We start from the raw sequence: 16,683 nt of genomic DNA on the forward strand, positions 1-16,683 counted from the left end.
CACTAGACACCTGCCCCCAACTCCACACAGCACTGTCCCCCCACCCTTCAGCCTTCCCCAACTTGCAGGCGCATGGAGTTTGAACTTGGCTTTGCCAGACTCCTCCTGAGGCCGTAAGCAACTCCCGTGCCATCATTCTGCACCACATTCTAGACTGTCCTGCCCTAGGTCACGACCAGCCAGTCACCAAGCAGCAGAAGAAGACATGTTGGCAAGGATGTGAGAAACTGAACCTTTATGTATGTGCATTCTTGATGGGAAAGTGAGGCAGGATGGCGGTTCCCTAAAAATATTAGACATATAATTATCCTGTGGCCCAGCAGTTCCACCGGAACAATGGAAAGCAGAGATACGGACACATACTTCTGCAACCATTCCCAGGAACAAGAGGTGGAAGTAGGCCAAGTATCCGTCAAACAGTAAGTGGAAAAGCGAAGCGTGGTATACACATGCAATGGTGTGCTGGTCCACCTGAAAAAGGAGAGAAATTCTGTCACCTGCCATACACGGACGGACCTTGAGGACATCATCTTCAGCGAAATAAGCCAGTCACAAAGGGACAGATGCCATCTGATTCCGCTTACATGAAGACCCTTGAGGAGTCAAGTTCACAGAAACAGAGAGCAGAAGGGGGGCCATCAGGGCTGGTGGACGAGAGCGGGGAGTCTGCTTAATGGGTGGAGCTTCAGCTGGGGGAGCCAGGCAAGTTATGGAGGCGGATGGGGGTGCTGATGGCTGTGAGGTGGGGCTCTGCTGTCCCACCCTCCTGATAAACTAACTAACTGGGGCTCCAGGTCTCTGCCCTGCTGGGCAGTCCAGCACTCTCAAAGCCAAAATGGCACAGACCTCAAGCTCAGCCCAGGGCTGCAGGGAGACAACTGGTAGCCCTTTCAGGGTTCCCTGGTCTCAGACCTACGACACAGGGGTGGACAGAAGGGATGGCGGGCAATGCCCTCTCCTCTGGGACCCTCCCTGGGTGCCAGGTACCCCAGCAGGCCACGCTTCCTGCCCTCAGCGGTATCGAAGAGCAGCCCCGGCCCCGATGGACAGATGGAGAAACTGAGGCACAGACTCATCACATTTACCCAAGAGTGCATCTGGTGAGAACACAGAGCCCTTGAGCTAGGGTGCCTCTGAGGTCATGACCTACTCTATGCTCAGGTCCTCAGCCAAGAGTTGGGGCCCAGAGAAGAGTTCCGGTGGCCTGGGCCTGACCTGGAATCCCGACTGTAGTGGAACAGAGGCCAACAGGCAGGGGGCTATGGTGGAGAGAAGCCCATGACCTATTCCCGACCTCCGGCTCTGCAAACACTGCCTGTCTGCCAGGCAGAGGCTGGGGGGCTGCTGCAGGGGGCTGCACACCCCACCTTGGGGCTAGGGGTCTTGCTGGCCTCTTCATGCCCTCCACATGCAACCACCACATTTCCATTTCATCATGAACCAGGCCAGGGCAGCGAGGGCTATCAGGACCCAGCCAGGCGGGGGCTGCCCGGCTCTGCCTGGCAAACGGACTCTAGGGCCCCTTCGAGTAAATTGTGACCCTGCGTTCTCACAGCTAATTCACAGGCCCCTCACCCCAGTCACACTTGCCTGAAACCAGGACAGATGTCATCAGCCAGGGGCCCTACTCCTGGGAGGCAGGAGAGAGGCAGGCAGCTCCGGGGCCCAGCTGTTGAGGAGTCTGGCCTTTCACCCCTAGAGGGCCTCCTGCAGAGCCCAGGCCCAGGTCTCTGGGGGCAGGGGGCTGAGGGCTCGGCCCTACTTTTACGACAACAGCGAATTTTCCATGAACACACTATTTCCTTAATGTCCCGGCCTGTTCTGAGGTGGCAGGGATGAAGGGGTGGCCCAGCCACGGAGTGGAAAAACCACTCAGCTCTTAAACATGGCTAGCAGGAAGGAATCAAACGGGAGAAAATGTCTCAAAGTGCCAACCGCTTGGAAGGAAAGAGGAATTCTTGTTCCAGGGTGTTTCTGAGTCACCACTGGCCCTGCAGCACAAGCTGCGGCCAGGCGTGTGTGCGGCTGTGTGACCACCTGAGTGTTTGGGTGCCCTGCACAGCCTGCGGTCAGTCCTGGGAGGCTCCAGCCCCTTACCCTGCCCTCTCCCTGGGGTGGGGTGCGTGTCCTTGAGGAATTCCGGCCCCAGCCCGAGGTCGCTGCTCCATGAGTTGGAGCAGACATCACAAAAAGGGCCTCCGAACTAGAGCAGGGGCCAGGCCACGCTCCCCACAGCCACGCCCGTCGGCGCTTACCCTGGAAGTGTGCAGGGCAGGCGTGGGGCTGGGAGCCGGGTGCAGACCCAGAAGGATCAGCCCAGGAGCTGCCGGGTGTGTGCACAGGACGTAGGGGGAGGTGCTTGTTCTGACCTCAGGAACACCAGTGTGCAGGTCCAAGGCTGTGGCCCTGCCAACCAGAGCCTGGCCCCCCAGCGTCCTTCAGCACCTGTGGAAACTGCGGTGCTGAGTGCCCTTGGGATTCAGCTCCCTGCGTCTTCCCAGCCAGACCCACCGAGGGCCCAGTTGGGCCTGAGGGTGGAGGCGGGGCAGAGTGCCAGCCCATCCATGTGCCCACCATCTTCTCCCTGGGTAAAGTCGATTCCCAGTCAGTGAGAAAAGACTCCCGCCTGGCCCCTTGCTGCATGCAGTGTGGCCAGAGTGCAGAGGCCTCCCCAGAGAGGCAGCGTGAGGAGGAGGCCCTGTCTGGGCCCCACGACTCCCAGGCAATTCCTGAGCTATGATACGTACTGCTGTTTTAGGGAGAAAAATGGAAAGTAAATATTAAAAAAACTAGTTTTCAGGCCCAACACAAAATTATCCACAACCCCGAGCTTCCCTTTTGCTGCATGTGGGACAGAGTGGACTGGCTCCAGGCACCCTCAGACGCCACCAGGACGCCGGCTGCCTCCCTGTGATAGCCTCTCCCTTGCTCGCTGCTACCTGGGCAGGCCCGGCAGGCCATCTGAGCACGGCCCCTGCTGAGTGACAGCTGCTAAGGGGCTGCAGCCATGGGTATGGATGGGAAAGACGGGATCACACCTATCCGGACACTCGGGTCTGAGCCTGGGGGCCCTCGGCAGCTCCCTGACTGTTCTGTGCCTCCGCTTCCCCTCTGGTAACAGGAGAACTGTGGAGGCATCTCACGGTCCACCTGGGGAAGTGCCCGTGGGTCCCTGCAGGCCAGGGCCAAGTGCCCAGAGTCCAGCAGAGCAGCTGGGGGTACAGGGTGTGTGTGTGTAGGGACCCTGACTGGGCGTCACTTGGAAAAAACCAGAGTGTAGGCTGGCAGTCACTACCTGAGGGGCCAAGGCCCTCGTGCTGCCCGGGAACTCGAAGAGGGGCTGCAAGCACTATCCAACGGTGGTGCTGGATGTCATGAAGCCTGGGGCCTCCTACTTCTGCATGCTCGTCAGACACAGCTGGGCAGCCCTGGCAGGGACGGCTGGGGGCCAGGATTCCACACCGGCAGCCTTCTGGAGACTGCATGGAGTGAGTGTTCAGTCAAAACTTCCTAAACGAATTTAAGGACTCAAAGAGGTCCATGTACAGAGCCCCAGGTGGTCGAGGCGACAGCCGGGGGCCCACAGATCTCAGACTCCTGTGCCAGCTGACTCTGGGGTCAGGGGTCAGAGCTGGGGTGGACCGGGCGGGGGGAGTGACCGAGCGCCACACACAGCGCAGGCCACCCCCTGGGCTCTGTGCTAACACACTGACCCTCTGAAGGGCAGTTCCTCTGCAGACGCTCTGCTCCTGTGCCGCACTGGTTGCCCCGGCAGCTCTGCAGGAGGCCCACCCCTGCCTGCCACACCCCTCTGGCCCACGGTGGGGGCTGTGCTCAGTCAGTCCTCCTCCCCGCCCAGCAGCTCTGTGACTGCCCCTCCATGCCTGGTACCACCTCAGGCTGCCTCTGCCAAAGACAGCAGGGCTCTGGCTGGGGGAGGGTGACAGAGGCTGGCACACCGCCCTGGCCCTGCCATGTGGGGTGCAGCCCGTGCCCTGTGGCAAGTCCTGTCTGATGCCCACTGGGCCCCCTTTTGATCCAGTGATTGGGGGTCCACTTCGGCTCTGGGGCAGCCCTCCCACCCCCCACCATCCCGTTGCCTGTCTCTGACCCACTTATCTGAAATGTGACTGCATTTGACTTGATAAAAACAGTATTTTCCGCTGGGCACTCTGCCAGCCAGGCTTCCAGGAAAGCAAAGGACAGACCTCTCCTTACAGGCCTGGGCTTCCCGACTGAGGGATGGTCTGAAAGCAGGAGGCCTTGAACTTCTGCAGGGTTCAGACCGCGGGCCAATGAGCAGCCTTCTGTCTGGGCTTGTCTGAGTGGAGCACGCTGCCTGGACCTGCCTGTCTGCCGACCTGCTTGCTAAGGGAATGGGGGGTGGAACCTGTGCCCAACCTGTGGTCTCTCCTTCGGGACAGAGGCTGGGGGGCTATAGCAACTGGGGGAAGAGGACTCAGGCAAGGCCGGGAGGCTGCACAGGCGAGGCTGTGGTGCCCCAGGCAGGTGGGAACTGTGCTCCCATGCTGTGTACTTGCCTGGCAGGGCCCCTCCTCACAGGTGACATCAGAAACCTCCAAACCCCTGGAGCCCATGTGTTCCGCTTGCCCTGGTTCCACCTGCCTGCAACCTTTGGGGAGCAACACATCAGACTTCATGGCTCAGCTGCTTCCACAGGGCGGCTACTCGCCCGGCTGGGCTAGAGGAGTGGGGGTCAAAAGTCGTCAGAGGTCTCTCCCGGGACCCTGTACCATCTTGGGCTGCTGAGAAAGCCCACCCTCAAAGCAGCCACGTCTCCCTCCATGACAGGCAGGCAATGTGGTGAGTCTGAGCCCTATATGCCTGGGTGATGCCTGGCTCTCCCCTCTCAGGGGACCCTCCCCTCTCCCTGCCACTGGGGAGAAGTTAAGAGGAAACCCTGGGGCCACAGGCTAAGTATGAGTCCCAGCCCTGTGATGTGTGACCGTGGGCGATGAGTCATTTAGGCTCTTGGTGCTTTGGTTTCCTCATCTGCAAGGGGAGGGCCCTAATGGTGAGGTGGGAGGGAGGCAGGCCTGGCGCCCAGGCTGCCTGTCGTCACAGCCACTCTTTGTCCCTGGACTGTGCCCTCTGGGTGAGGACACCTGCTCAGCCTGCTCCCGGCATGAGCACAGCACCCTGAATAAGCGGGGCGCACAGGGAACGGGGCTTTCCCCAGCCCCTGCCTCCCCGACCACGGTCTGGCTGGAGGACTTTCTCCCGCTGAGTAGGATCCCCGAGGATCCTACTTCACCCAGGGCTTGGAGGAAACTCTCACTGCTTTGAGACAGTGCGCTAGCTGACCCCACATCCTGCAGCGGTGATGTAAACACAAAGCCTCCATGTGCACAGGTCCTCATTTTCCAAGGACACCAACGCTCCAGGGAGGTAAATATTTACATGTGAGCCTTTCAAGCGCGTAACTCCGAGGGGAGATGCTCGCCCACTGCCCATGGGCCTATGAGCAGATGCCTGCTGTGCTTGTTCTCGGGGCCTATGAGCCCTGTGGTGGCTGGAGCTAACTCTTAGATGAACGGCATGGGAGGTGGTCTAGGCAGTGGCCAAGTTGGGGGTTGCATGCCAAGGCTGCCCTGCCCCAAGTGCCTTTACAGGAGGATGTGGGAAGCTCTGTAATAGAGGAGGGTCATGCTGGGGTTAGGTCCTGGGGTGTGGCTGCTGCAGATGGGGGACCAGACACCCAGCTGGAGGTATCGTAGGCTGGGGGGTGCTGAAGTAAGGCCTCTGGGAAAGTCCTGCCCAGATTTCCATCAGGAGGGGAGGGAGGTGCTACAGCCTCAGAGCACTGGGCTCCAGCTCCAGTTCTGGCGGCAGGATCCTTCTCCTAGCCTGTTCTCACCAGGCCCTCACAAAGCAGAGCTGATGGGTGTGAGATACGGCAGGAAGACCGCCTGTTTGGCTTTCTGGGCTTGTGCAGCTGCTGCTCTGGGTGTTGCTGAGGACAGACTCAGATGAGGGTCTGGGGCCTCCCTGCTGCAGAGAGGACAGCTGGTCAGCCAGGCACCTGTCTGCCCACTCACCCTTCCAGGCCTCTGGCTGGGTCCCCACCACAAAGGGGTCCTGGAGGAGTTCCGAGGTCGGCAGGAACATGCTCCTCCCTTCCCGGCAGGGGCACTTGGGGCCGTCGGCACGAGGACAAGGACACGTCTGGTCCATTGGGCCCCTCCGGGTCCAGGCACCAGTAAACCAAAGGCCCAGACCCACAGGCTGGTCAGGGGGAGAGGCCCGGCAAGCACAGCACACACAGGACTTCGTACCAGGACACACAAAGGGGACGAGCCACCTCCCGGGGAGACACAGCCCAGAGACGTGAGTAGGTGAGCGGCTGGAAGGAACCTCTGCGGCCAGTAACCACACAACCATCTCGCCTGTCACGGGAAAAGAAATGTGTGCTAAGACCACAGTGGACCATCTCACCGGTTTGGCAGAAATGGCAACTCCTCACAAGCCAAATGGTGCGGACCTCTGGCACGGCTGGGGTAGGGAGTGGGGTGGTGTGTCCACGGAGCCCGTCTAGGGAGCGCTGGCCACACCTAGTAGCGCCGAGGATGGGCCGCCTTCCCTTGCCTCACTCCTGGGGACACGGAGGGTGGGCAAGTCTGGTCACTGTCACCTGGTCTGCGAAACGCGGCCCCCATCTCCTCTTGGAGCAAAGCACAAGGATGAGGATGTGTCTAGACAAACCCGGGAGTCGGTGCGCCACACACGCGCGTCATGGGGCCACACAGACAAGCCGCACCAGCAAGGCTGCGCGAAGGGAGCGAGGAGCAGGCCGAGCACAGCCTGCCACAGGCTCCAGAGTGTGTAACAGCCAGCGGTGCTGTGCGCTCTCCACAGGACCGTGTCCACACTGAGTGAACGTGTGGGAGGGGGCGCAGGTATGACACGGGACGCAGGCAGCAGAGCGGAGGAAGGCAGCGGCGGGGGCACAGCACGGCACACGGTGGTCGCCACGGGAACGCACAAGCCTGCCGCTCTGCTCCTGTCGATGTTCCCGTCCAGAGCGGACGGGGGCCAGGGAGGGGGACGGGACCACCGCACCCCTGGGCTCCTGCGAGGCAGGGGGGAGCGCAGCAAGACCCGGGGACCCACCTGGCCTTTCTGCCCCTGCTTGCCCTCTCCACTGAGCTCTTCCTGGCTGGGTCTCTAGGGGTTTCAGAGGGGCAGGCAGGAAAGTTGCTGCCAACACAGACCAGACACCAGGCCTAACCTGCACTGTCCCCACAGGCCATCATTACAGACAGGTGGGGGCTCTGTGGTGATCCAGGGAGCGAACAAACCCTTTTGTTAAGTGGGCACAGGCAGGGAGGTGCCCAGTGCCACAGCCTGGGTGGGCAGGAGACCCTTATGGCAGAAGCAGAGCACGCCCAGGTCATCCCGTTAGAAGGCCACTGATGCCTGTGGACAGCCCAGACAACTGCCCAGACTTTAGCAGCTGGCCCCTAAGCTGTCCCCGATGGGGACAGGAGCCAAGTTCCCGGCCGCTTCTGAAGGGCTCTTTCTTGTCCCCAGAGAGAAGGGATACGCTATAGCCTCTTGTAAAATATAACAGAGCCCCCAGCAATAGGCACAGTTCCAAGTCCTCACCTATGAGGCAGGCACTGTCGGCAGACCCATGTTACAGATGGGAAAATCAAGGCACAGAAGTCACAGAGTCAGCAGGTGACAGAACTGGGAATTCAACCTAGCTGCTGTGGCTCCAAGCCCGGGCCCCCAGCCTGGCTCTGCCGCCACCCCTGGTATGGAGCTGGAGTTCCCTGGTGGAGGCAGGGCCTGGCCACCGGCTGCTCCCGCTCCCCCACTGGTGGGCAGCCCAGGGACGACCTGTGTCCTTCCTTGTCCTAGAGGGCAGAGATAAGCTGATGGAGCTCACAGCCTGCTGAGTCCTCCACGGCTCCACTAGGCGGGTCAAGAAAATGATGCTCAGAGGTGCATGAGGATCCAGGTGGGGAGTGGGGCCAGATCTGGAGCCCAGACTGGTCTGACTCAGGTCGTGTCCACCTGGCACGCTGGGGCCAGCACAGACTTCTGTGGAGAGGAATGGCTTGCAGAGAGGCCGGGGTCCCAGCTCCTGCCTGTGACCAATGGGCAATGTGCGTCTCCCACACCACTGACCCGCTTCAACTCTATACCTTTATAAACCGGTAACTCCAGAGTTTTTATTTTTTTAGTTACAATTAACACATTTCCAGACAATTACTGATGTGCTCTGATCCCCCACCCCAGGCCCCTTGGGGCCTTTTAAAGTTCTCCACATAAAAGAGGCTACTGCGCTGCTCACAGGGGACTCTCACAGACAGCCGGATGCTCCCACAGGGCCCCAGGCCCAACCCCCTTCCACACTCGTGCAGCGGGAAGCCGCTGACAGCCCCCTGCACAACTGAGGGCCTGGACCTTGCTCCCGAGCACTGAGGCTAGCATGCATCCCTGGGCTGAAGAATTCTGTGGGGTTACCAGTGGCTGCGGCTTCAACAGGACACACACAGTCTGGGGCTGGGGGGCCGAGGGGCCATGGGCGACAGGCTCCTCTACAGACTCCAATGATAAGCTCCCCATCCCTATTTTAGAGATGGGGAAACTGAGCCTCAGACGGTTGTTTCTCTGTGCCCACAAGACCCACCAGCTCCAGGCACAAGGTTAGAGAGGATCCTGGGGCTCCTCTCTCCTCCTCTGGGTCCCAGTCTGGGCTGCTGGGGCCCAGAGCTATGGGCTGGGCTTCCTGAAAGGAACCCGAGGGCTGAGTCCCCATGTACCTCAGGCCCTGGAGCCTGAACCTCGGGGCACACAGAGAGGGCGGCCTTGCAAAACTCGGGGTGTGCCAGTCCCTGCAGGTAGCCCTGGTGAGCCAAGGCTCCGGACCCTGGGTAGCTGGCTGAGTGACTGAACAGGCCAACAGCCAGGGTGGGGACAGGGCCTCCAAATGGTCCAGCTGTCCCGGGGAAGCCTCGAGAGAGATGCACATGGGCAGTGCTACAGGAAAGGCCGCTGGCCAGCTGCATGGCCTTAGCAAAGCTCCCAGCACCCAGAGCCAGCTGGGAGCCTGGCTGAGGGCTGTTGATGGTGGTGGGAACACAGGGCTGCTCGGGATAGTTTCTGCGTCCCCGTCAAGGAAAACAGGCCCCAGGTCGACACAGAGGCTGGGACAGGGTGTCTGTGGTCCTCAGGGGCTGAATGCCTCCTTCCTGGGCCCACCTGCTGACCCTGAGATTCTCCCATGGTACCCACCTGGGTGGGTGGGGAGGGGCAGCAGTGGTGGGGGTATGTTCACACAACCCTTTCCCAAAATAACAGGCCCTGTAAGCTGGGGACTTGGGACAATGCCACACCAGGAAGGGGACACTTCACCAGGGAGGGACAGAGTTCAGGCCGCATATCCCGTAGCCAGACGTGACAGGACCCTTCACACACACCGCCTCCCTGTCCCCAGTGCCCTCTTTCCTTACCACCTGCTTCTGTGACTGCTTCTGTGGGTCTCAGACAATACAAGTAACCTTGGTTCTAGAGCACTGCTTTGGTCTGTACTCCTAGTGACCCTTCTGCAAAGCCCCGTGCAGAGGTGCCTCCTCTCAACCCCTCAGATACTGCAGGTCACACCTCCTGCTGTCACGACTCACATTCCTATTTTTGTGATCAGGAGTAATTTTTTTCTGTTATGCAGAAAAAAGGTCCAAATACCATCCCCCGCTCCCAAAAACCAAAAAAATAAGACAAATCAAACTGACAGCAAAAATGTAACAGCCAGAGAAAGAGTGAACTGAGCTCTGGAACAGTCAGGACTAAGAGTCCGGAAACCCTGCAAACATGCCTTCTGCCTGTGAGCGCAGGCCAGTGAGGCCAAAGGACAGGCCCCCAAAGAGGAGAGTGGGTGGCTGCGAGATGGATCTCTGTGCTGTAAATCCCCGGAGCGAGACCGCTGTCTGGAGGGCCCACAGCCCCTTCCCATCCTGTCTGCCCCACAGGCCCGCTCAATGAGGTCCTGGCCTGAATCCCACAGCCCTTCTAGTAGGCCCTTCCTGCGGCTGCAGGCCGAGGACCGTGCGGGGAGGACCTGGTCCCCAGGACAGGTGATGGAGCACTGGCTTCACTGGGCTGAGAGCCCCTGGGCTGCGCCTGGTCTTAGCTGCCAGCAGCGCTGCCGCCCCCACCAGACCCCTCCGCGCTGCCTGCCAGAGACAGGAGCATGTGGCCTGATTCCCACCTTGCTGCTACACAAGTCAAGGCTGCCAGATGTCCTCTGATAAACGGACAGCCCAGATCTGCACTGTAAACTGCCTGTGTCCGCCCAGGGTTTGGGGAGCCCACACCTTCTGCCTGGGTGGGATGCCCGACAGCGGGCAGTGGTTCTCACTGCAGTCAGCCTTTCCAGGTCGGGGCACCATGGTGGGGGCGGTGTGCAGGGCACACAGGTCTCAGAACAGACAAACAGACATTGGGACGCCAGCTCCCTAACTCTTCTGGGTCTCGACTTCCTTGTGGGGGAATATGGGGACAACTGTTATGCACTTGCTCTGTGGGAGTGGGGGAGCTAAACAAGATGACCCCCCCCAGCCCCGTTCCAAATACCCACTGAGCACTCGGGACAAGAGCCAACGTCTCGTCTATACCCATCCATCTGCTGACCCTGGCTTCCCAGACTTGGGCCCTCATGGCCCATCACTCTCCCCTTTAGCCCTACGTGGCAGACAGCTGCACCCTTGCTCTGGGCAGGGGTGAAATGCAGACATCTGTGACCATACGGACTGGCATCTGGGGTGTCCACACCCTCCACCTCCAAAGTGATGCACCGCCCTCAAGGGTACACTTGTCAGGCAGGACTTCTCAATACAAACCAGGCACAGTTTAGTCATTTAAGAAAGTCAACTCTTTAAACCCAGAGCGTATTTAATATCAACGAGATGGGCACTCAAATACCATTCGTGGCTACAAGATATAGCCTTTCTGAGAAGTAATTTAACATATACGTTGAGATCATTTAAACATTCACACCATTCAACTCAGAAATTCCACTCCTAGGAAATTCCAAAGGAAATCAGGGCTATGCAAGATATTTTATTTTATGGACAGGGGTGTCCACTGCAGCATTACTCATGGGAGCCAGAAACGGGAAATCTGCGCACTCAGCACCAGAGGAGAACCAACCATGGTGCACCCAGAGGTGAGTCACCGGCAGCCAATAAATCACTAAGATTTTAATGACACGGAATAATGTCTACAGACAATTCACACTATGGTTTTAATTATAATAAAAACAATAGGTATGCATAGAGAATGGGCTTCCCAGGTGGCTCAGTGGTAAAGAATCAGCCTGATAAGCAGGAGACCGCAGCTATAATCCCTGGGTTGGCAAGATCCCCTGGAGAAGTGAATGGCGACTCACTCCAGTATTCCTGCCTGGAATATCACATGGACAGAGGAGCCCGGCGGGCTTTTTCACTTTCCTCCTGATCGTCTACCATAATCGTTACTTTATAAAAAGAACCAAAAAACGAGAGAATGTGGGATTTCCCAGGCAAGAACACCGGAGCGGGTTGCCATTTCCTTATCCAGGGGATCTTTCTGGCACAGGGATCGAACCCCGGTCTCCTGCATTGCAGGCAGACTCTTTACTGTCTGAGCCCCCAGGGAAGCTAAGGATGATGAGACCAGGCCCCAACCGACAGCCCGCCACTCTCCAAGGGTGACAGCAAATTTCTCAGTCCTGCCACCGAGAAAGAGACCCTGACTCCACAAAGACCAGGGGCTTCACCAGTGCCTGGGCCCCGGGGCTGTGCCCACTGGGAAGGTTCTCTGAGCTGGGGGGCGCAAATAAGCCCCCCACGCTGTGTCCAGCCCATTCTGCACTGCTCAGGGGAAGCAGCTGGGAGAATAGAAAACCCTGGTCCTACATGCTCTATGGTGTTTCAGTGACAATAGCAGTTGTCGAGCCCGATGACTTGGCAGGCCGGACACTATTTAAAATGATTGCCAGAAAGTCATTTAAAAGTTTGTCTTACACATTTGCTTAAAAAGAAGAGGTTTCTTTTCCCGAGGAAAATCTAGCTCTGAATGTCTTGACCTTAGATTCCTTTTTGGGCGACTCCCCCGGGGGCCAGTCCCTGCCGCAAGCTCCGGTGCCTTCTGCTCCCCTGCAGGCAAACGCAGACTTTGTCTTTTGACTGCACTAAGGCTCTGTGAAGGCGAGCTGCGAACTGTCGGGTGCCGTAGCAATGCTCCAAGCTAGCCTGTGTGGGGCCACCGAGGTTCTCCGGGAACAGCAGTGCACTCGAGCCTGACTCCTTGAACCTGACTCACCAGAGGACACATGGGGGAGGGGCAGGCTGAGTGCAGCTCCCGGAGGGCCTGCAGGACCAGGCGGTGAACTTTCTTCTTGTCAGATTGGGCAGCACCGATCTGGCCTCTGGCCGGTGCCCAGATGCCATGGACACACCAGGATGGCAGATGGAGAGTGGCCAAGGGCACCTAAGGAAACAACGGTGCAGCCAGGGAAGGCTTCTTGGAGGAAGGGGCAGCAGAACAGTGGCAGGGGGGAGGGTGTGCGGGGCAGAGGGCAGCACAGAGTCAGCTGCCAGCACCAGCAGATCTCTGAAGCCAGAGAGGCCTCTGGGACGGTGGAGGCAGAGTGGCCAGAACGAGGCTGCAGCAGTGACACGGAGATGCCTCTTTCCTGCCCGGAAGCACAGCTTCTGCCGGGGAGGGTGGTGGGAGCTCAACCAGGGGCTCCTGGGCGCGCGCGGGGCGGGGGGTCCCTACTGCAGAGACCCCATGAAGGTGGCCCAGAAGCCACACTCGAGTCCCCAGTGCCCTCTGGCTCCAAAGGAAACCTGCTCAACTTTAGGGACACGTCCAGGGCAACTCAGGTGAGATCCTGACCACGGCTCTTCCACCTCCTCTGGGGTCATTCTGGCCCTTAGGAGCACCATCCTGATCCGACAAGGTGACGGGAGCAAGGAGTGCCGAGACGCTCCAACCAGTGTGGGCCTTGGCAGCGCTTCGCCACCAGCCTGCTGCCAGAGACAGCCACACCTCTGAGGCCAGTCCTCCCTGGGGGCCTCACAAACACTCCTGGCAGATGCCAGCAGGTGTGGCAGTTCCCACCGTGGACCCAAGACCAAAGAGGGAGCTGCCAATGCTTGTACCCACACCTGTTCCTCTCTGCCAAGTCAGGAAGCACTCACAGATGCTGGAAGTGCCAAACCATATTCCAGCAAAGCGTTGGAAACCCATCCATCTCCATTTGTCACCTCGACGCATGCCCAGCTCAGAGGCACCCAGGCCGATGACGTGGGGGAACGAGGCGCGGGAGCCGTGAAAACCCTCACTTCCCTGCACCGCAAGCCCCAAAGCACCGCAGACGCTGGCACCAGGAACTGGGAGAGGCTGGGGGAGAGCTTCTAGAAGCACACCTCACAGCAATGAGACATCTGGCCACCCTCCACGCCGCCCTCGGCCCAGTGCAAAGTGCTTGGCTCTAGGGGCTAGAGAGGAGGAAAGAAGGGCTCTTGCCCAGGGCCAGACCCCAGAGTGCCCTGTCACTCCTCAGTTCACCAGTCAGGTGGTCATTCCAAGCACAGGGTGACATCTGAGACTCCTGAAACCAGGCACCGCTCAACACCAGGCACCCCTTGGAGGCTGGGCACTGCCACCGCCCTTCTGGGTGCTGGGTCCCTGGGCAGAGGAGGGAGCTGCACCCTGACCCCCGAGCACTCTGGCCCAGCCCGACTCGGGGAACACAGAGGCTTGTAAACACACAAAGCAGAGATTTCCCTGGCTCCTCCAGGAAGCTTGTTAAGAAAGCCATCTACCTAGCGCCTGGACCGGAACTGAAGGCAGAGGTGGGAGAGAGTGACAAAGATTGCCGCCCAGGGCCGTCACCTGCCTGGAGGCACAGCCCACTCCCAGAGCAGACAGCAGAGGGCGGGCCGCGCCAGGAACCTGGAAACCCCTCCTCCTTGGCCAGCCGGAAGCTGCTGAGCTCAGCAACTTCCCAGTGTGGCGGCAGCAGGCCAACCGCGCACGGAGTCTTCCATTCCTGCTCCTCGCGTCCACCTGGAGGAGGGGGCGCCAGGCATCCCTCCCTCCTGCAGCACCTGGAGACTCTAGCTGGCTTCCCCACTCCCCACCCACTCCTGTCTGTGGGGTGGCTCGGCCTGTTGCTCTGGTGGATAGGCTCTGGAGAAGAGAGACCAGGGGCCCTTCACCCTGATGAGCCAAAGAGAAAATCAGCCTCAGAAGATGGGGCTGTAGGAAAGCGTCCTGGTGGCCAACTAGGGCCGAGGGATACGTCTGCTGGGCAAGCTCGACTCAAGCCTCTGACAGTGCCCAGAGGGAGGCCGGCACACTCTCCCCTCCAGGGCTCTCCCTAGCTAATTCCCTCTGGCAGATGGGACTCTTCTGACTCCCACCCCCGACTGCTACAGGCAGAGAGGTGCCTGTGGGTGTGTGTTAATCGCTCATAATGTCCGATTCTTTGGGACCTCACAGAATACAGCCTACCAGGCTCTTCTGTCCATGGAACTGTCCAGGCAAAAATACTGGAGTGAGTAGCCATTCCCTTCTCCAGGGTGAGAGGTGCCTACTCAGGCCTATTTGGGCTGCTCAGTGTCCAGTTCTGGGGGCCTACGGTTCTGGCGAACAGGATGGATGGGCAGGTAGCTGCAAGTCCCTGTGCTCAGCTCAATCTAGCACAGAGTGGCTGGACCCTGGGTAGCAGCGGGGGGCAAGGAGGTGGTAGAAGGCTGGGAAAGTGTACCTGTACAGATCAGACCACGTGCTGGGCAGCCATCAGTGCTTTCAAGACCCCAGACTGGCTGGCCGGTAATTCACGTAGCCTTACATGACCCAGCAGGACACTTCTCAAGCTGAGAGCTGCTGTTGGTGTGGGGACAGCCAAGGGAAAGCGGGAAGACCCCTTCTTTCCCCCTCAACTCTGACAGCCTAGGAAACACTGCAGGAGAGGGACTGAGTCGGGCAGGGAATCCAGAGCTGGCCAGATACCAAAACTTCATCTTCCAAACACACCCAAGACCTTGCACCTTCGACCCAGGAGTGCTAACAAACAACTACCCGGGTCACACAGCGCCTGAAGTCCAGCCTTCCCATGACCTCAATCTTAAGGCAAACATGGGACATAAACAAAAGGCAGGCAAGAAGACCTCCCTTTTGGCCCTCCCCGCTCTAAACGTCCTAGGGAGACGGCCCCACAGGGCATGAACACAAACCAGAGAAAGAGACCCAACTTTAACCCTTGGAAACCCTGCACCGTGGGGAGGGAGGGTGTTTCCCGCTAAGAAGTCCTTCCCATGAAAGCCGTCCCTGCGACAGGTCAGCCCTGTGTCCCCAATCTCTCAGGGGAGGTGTCTGGGTGCCCAGGTGCCTCCAGTCAGCGCAGCTCCCCTCAGCCTGCCCTTGGCCTGCTTCTGCTCCTCTCTCAGAGCGAGTTTGCCCCTAGTCAGGGCCCAACTCGCAGGGGCGGGGCGGGCAGCACCGCTTCCTCCCCGCCCCCAGCCCCAGGTGACACTCGGGCCTTTGTTCTACCTGCACACCTGGGCTCGGCAGCTCCTGCCCAGCCCTCTCAAGGCAGGCTGGCGGGCCGGGTCGGGGGAGCGGTGGCCCGCAGGTGCAGGGGGAGAGGCCCCTCACTTGTCTCACTTTCGATTTGGGCGCGAGAGCCGCGCGGGGAAGCCAGGTGGGCTACACGCGCACAGAAACCCGCTATCCCGCCCGACGACACAGGTCAGCCTGAACGCAGAGCTGAGGCACGATAGGTGACAGCCCGTGGGCAGGGGGCGGTGATCCCGGGAAGCCCAGACGCCGCGCGGCCCGGCGGATGGTGGGGAAAAGTAAAGAGGTGCCGAGCACGCGGGCAGAGGGGGCAATCGAGCGCGGGGACCACAGCGGGCCGTGGCAGACGGACTGCGGGCTCGGGCGCCCAGAGGTAAGGAGGCGGTCCAGAAGGCTGCAGCGAGTGGCAGCCCCGAGACGGCAGGAGTGCAGGGCAGGGAGCGAGGGGCGGGCCCGGGGGAGCGGCCGCGAGCCGGCACCCCGCCGTCCCGGCCCGTCGGTGGACGCTCACCTGGGCGTGCGCAGCGCGGCGGGGTCGCGGCGGTCCAGCACGCCGGGCACGCAGTTCGTGAGCTCGGTCCAGTCGGCGTGCAGCCCGCAGCTCCAGCCCGTGGAGAAACGGGAGAAAAGCCAGGTCTCGCGGCGGTTGGGCCGGTAGCAGGTGCACTTTTTCTGGCCTGGCCGGCAGTCGCAGGGCACCTCCAGGCGCACGTTCTGCACGAGGTGGCGGCCAAAGGTGGTGCCGCCCGTTTTCTGGATGTGCAGGAAGACGATCACGTCGTCGCCCTTCATGTCGAAGTGCAGCGAGCGCTCCAGCTCGCGCACCGGGAAGTAGTACTTCTTCTCGTAGTGCGGGTCGGGCGTGGGGAAGAGATCCAGGTCGTCGGGCGGCGCGCGGCCGCCGGGCGCGCCCAGGCTCAAGCCCGGGCCCGCGTACTGGTAGAGAATGAGCATGAAGCACGCCGAGCCCACCACCACCAGCAAGAACTTGCTGGCGCGCTCAACCATGGTCCTGCCGCCGGCGCGCCGCCGCCGCATGTGTCACCATCGCCAGCGGCCCGGGCGCGGGGCGCGGGGCCTGGA

The 16,683-nt window shown here is 60.2% G+C and overlaps 1 protein-coding gene across 1 annotated transcript in view; it reads right to left on the reverse strand.

Moving 5' to 3' along the window:
- Window positions 1-16,677, reverse strand: part of HS6ST1 (heparan sulfate 6-O-sulfotransferase 1) — a 39,095-nt gene extending 22,418 nt beyond the window's left edge. The window contains exon 1 of the mRNA XM_040227873.1: window positions 16,112-16,677. Coding sequence (XP_040083807.1) covers window positions 16,112-16,638 — 527 coding nt within the window. The 5' untranslated portion in view covers window positions 16,639-16,677. The remainder of the gene's footprint in view (window positions 1-16,111) is intronic.
- Between the last annotated feature and the right edge of the window lie 6 nt (window positions 16,678-16,683).

Source organism: Oryx dammah, unplaced genomic scaffold (assembly GCF_014754425.2).
Source record: "Oryx dammah isolate SB20612 unplaced genomic scaffold, SCBI_Odam_1.1 HiC_scaffold_27, whole genome shotgun sequence".
NCBI lineage: Eukaryota > Metazoa > Chordata > Mammalia > Artiodactyla > Bovidae > Oryx > Oryx dammah.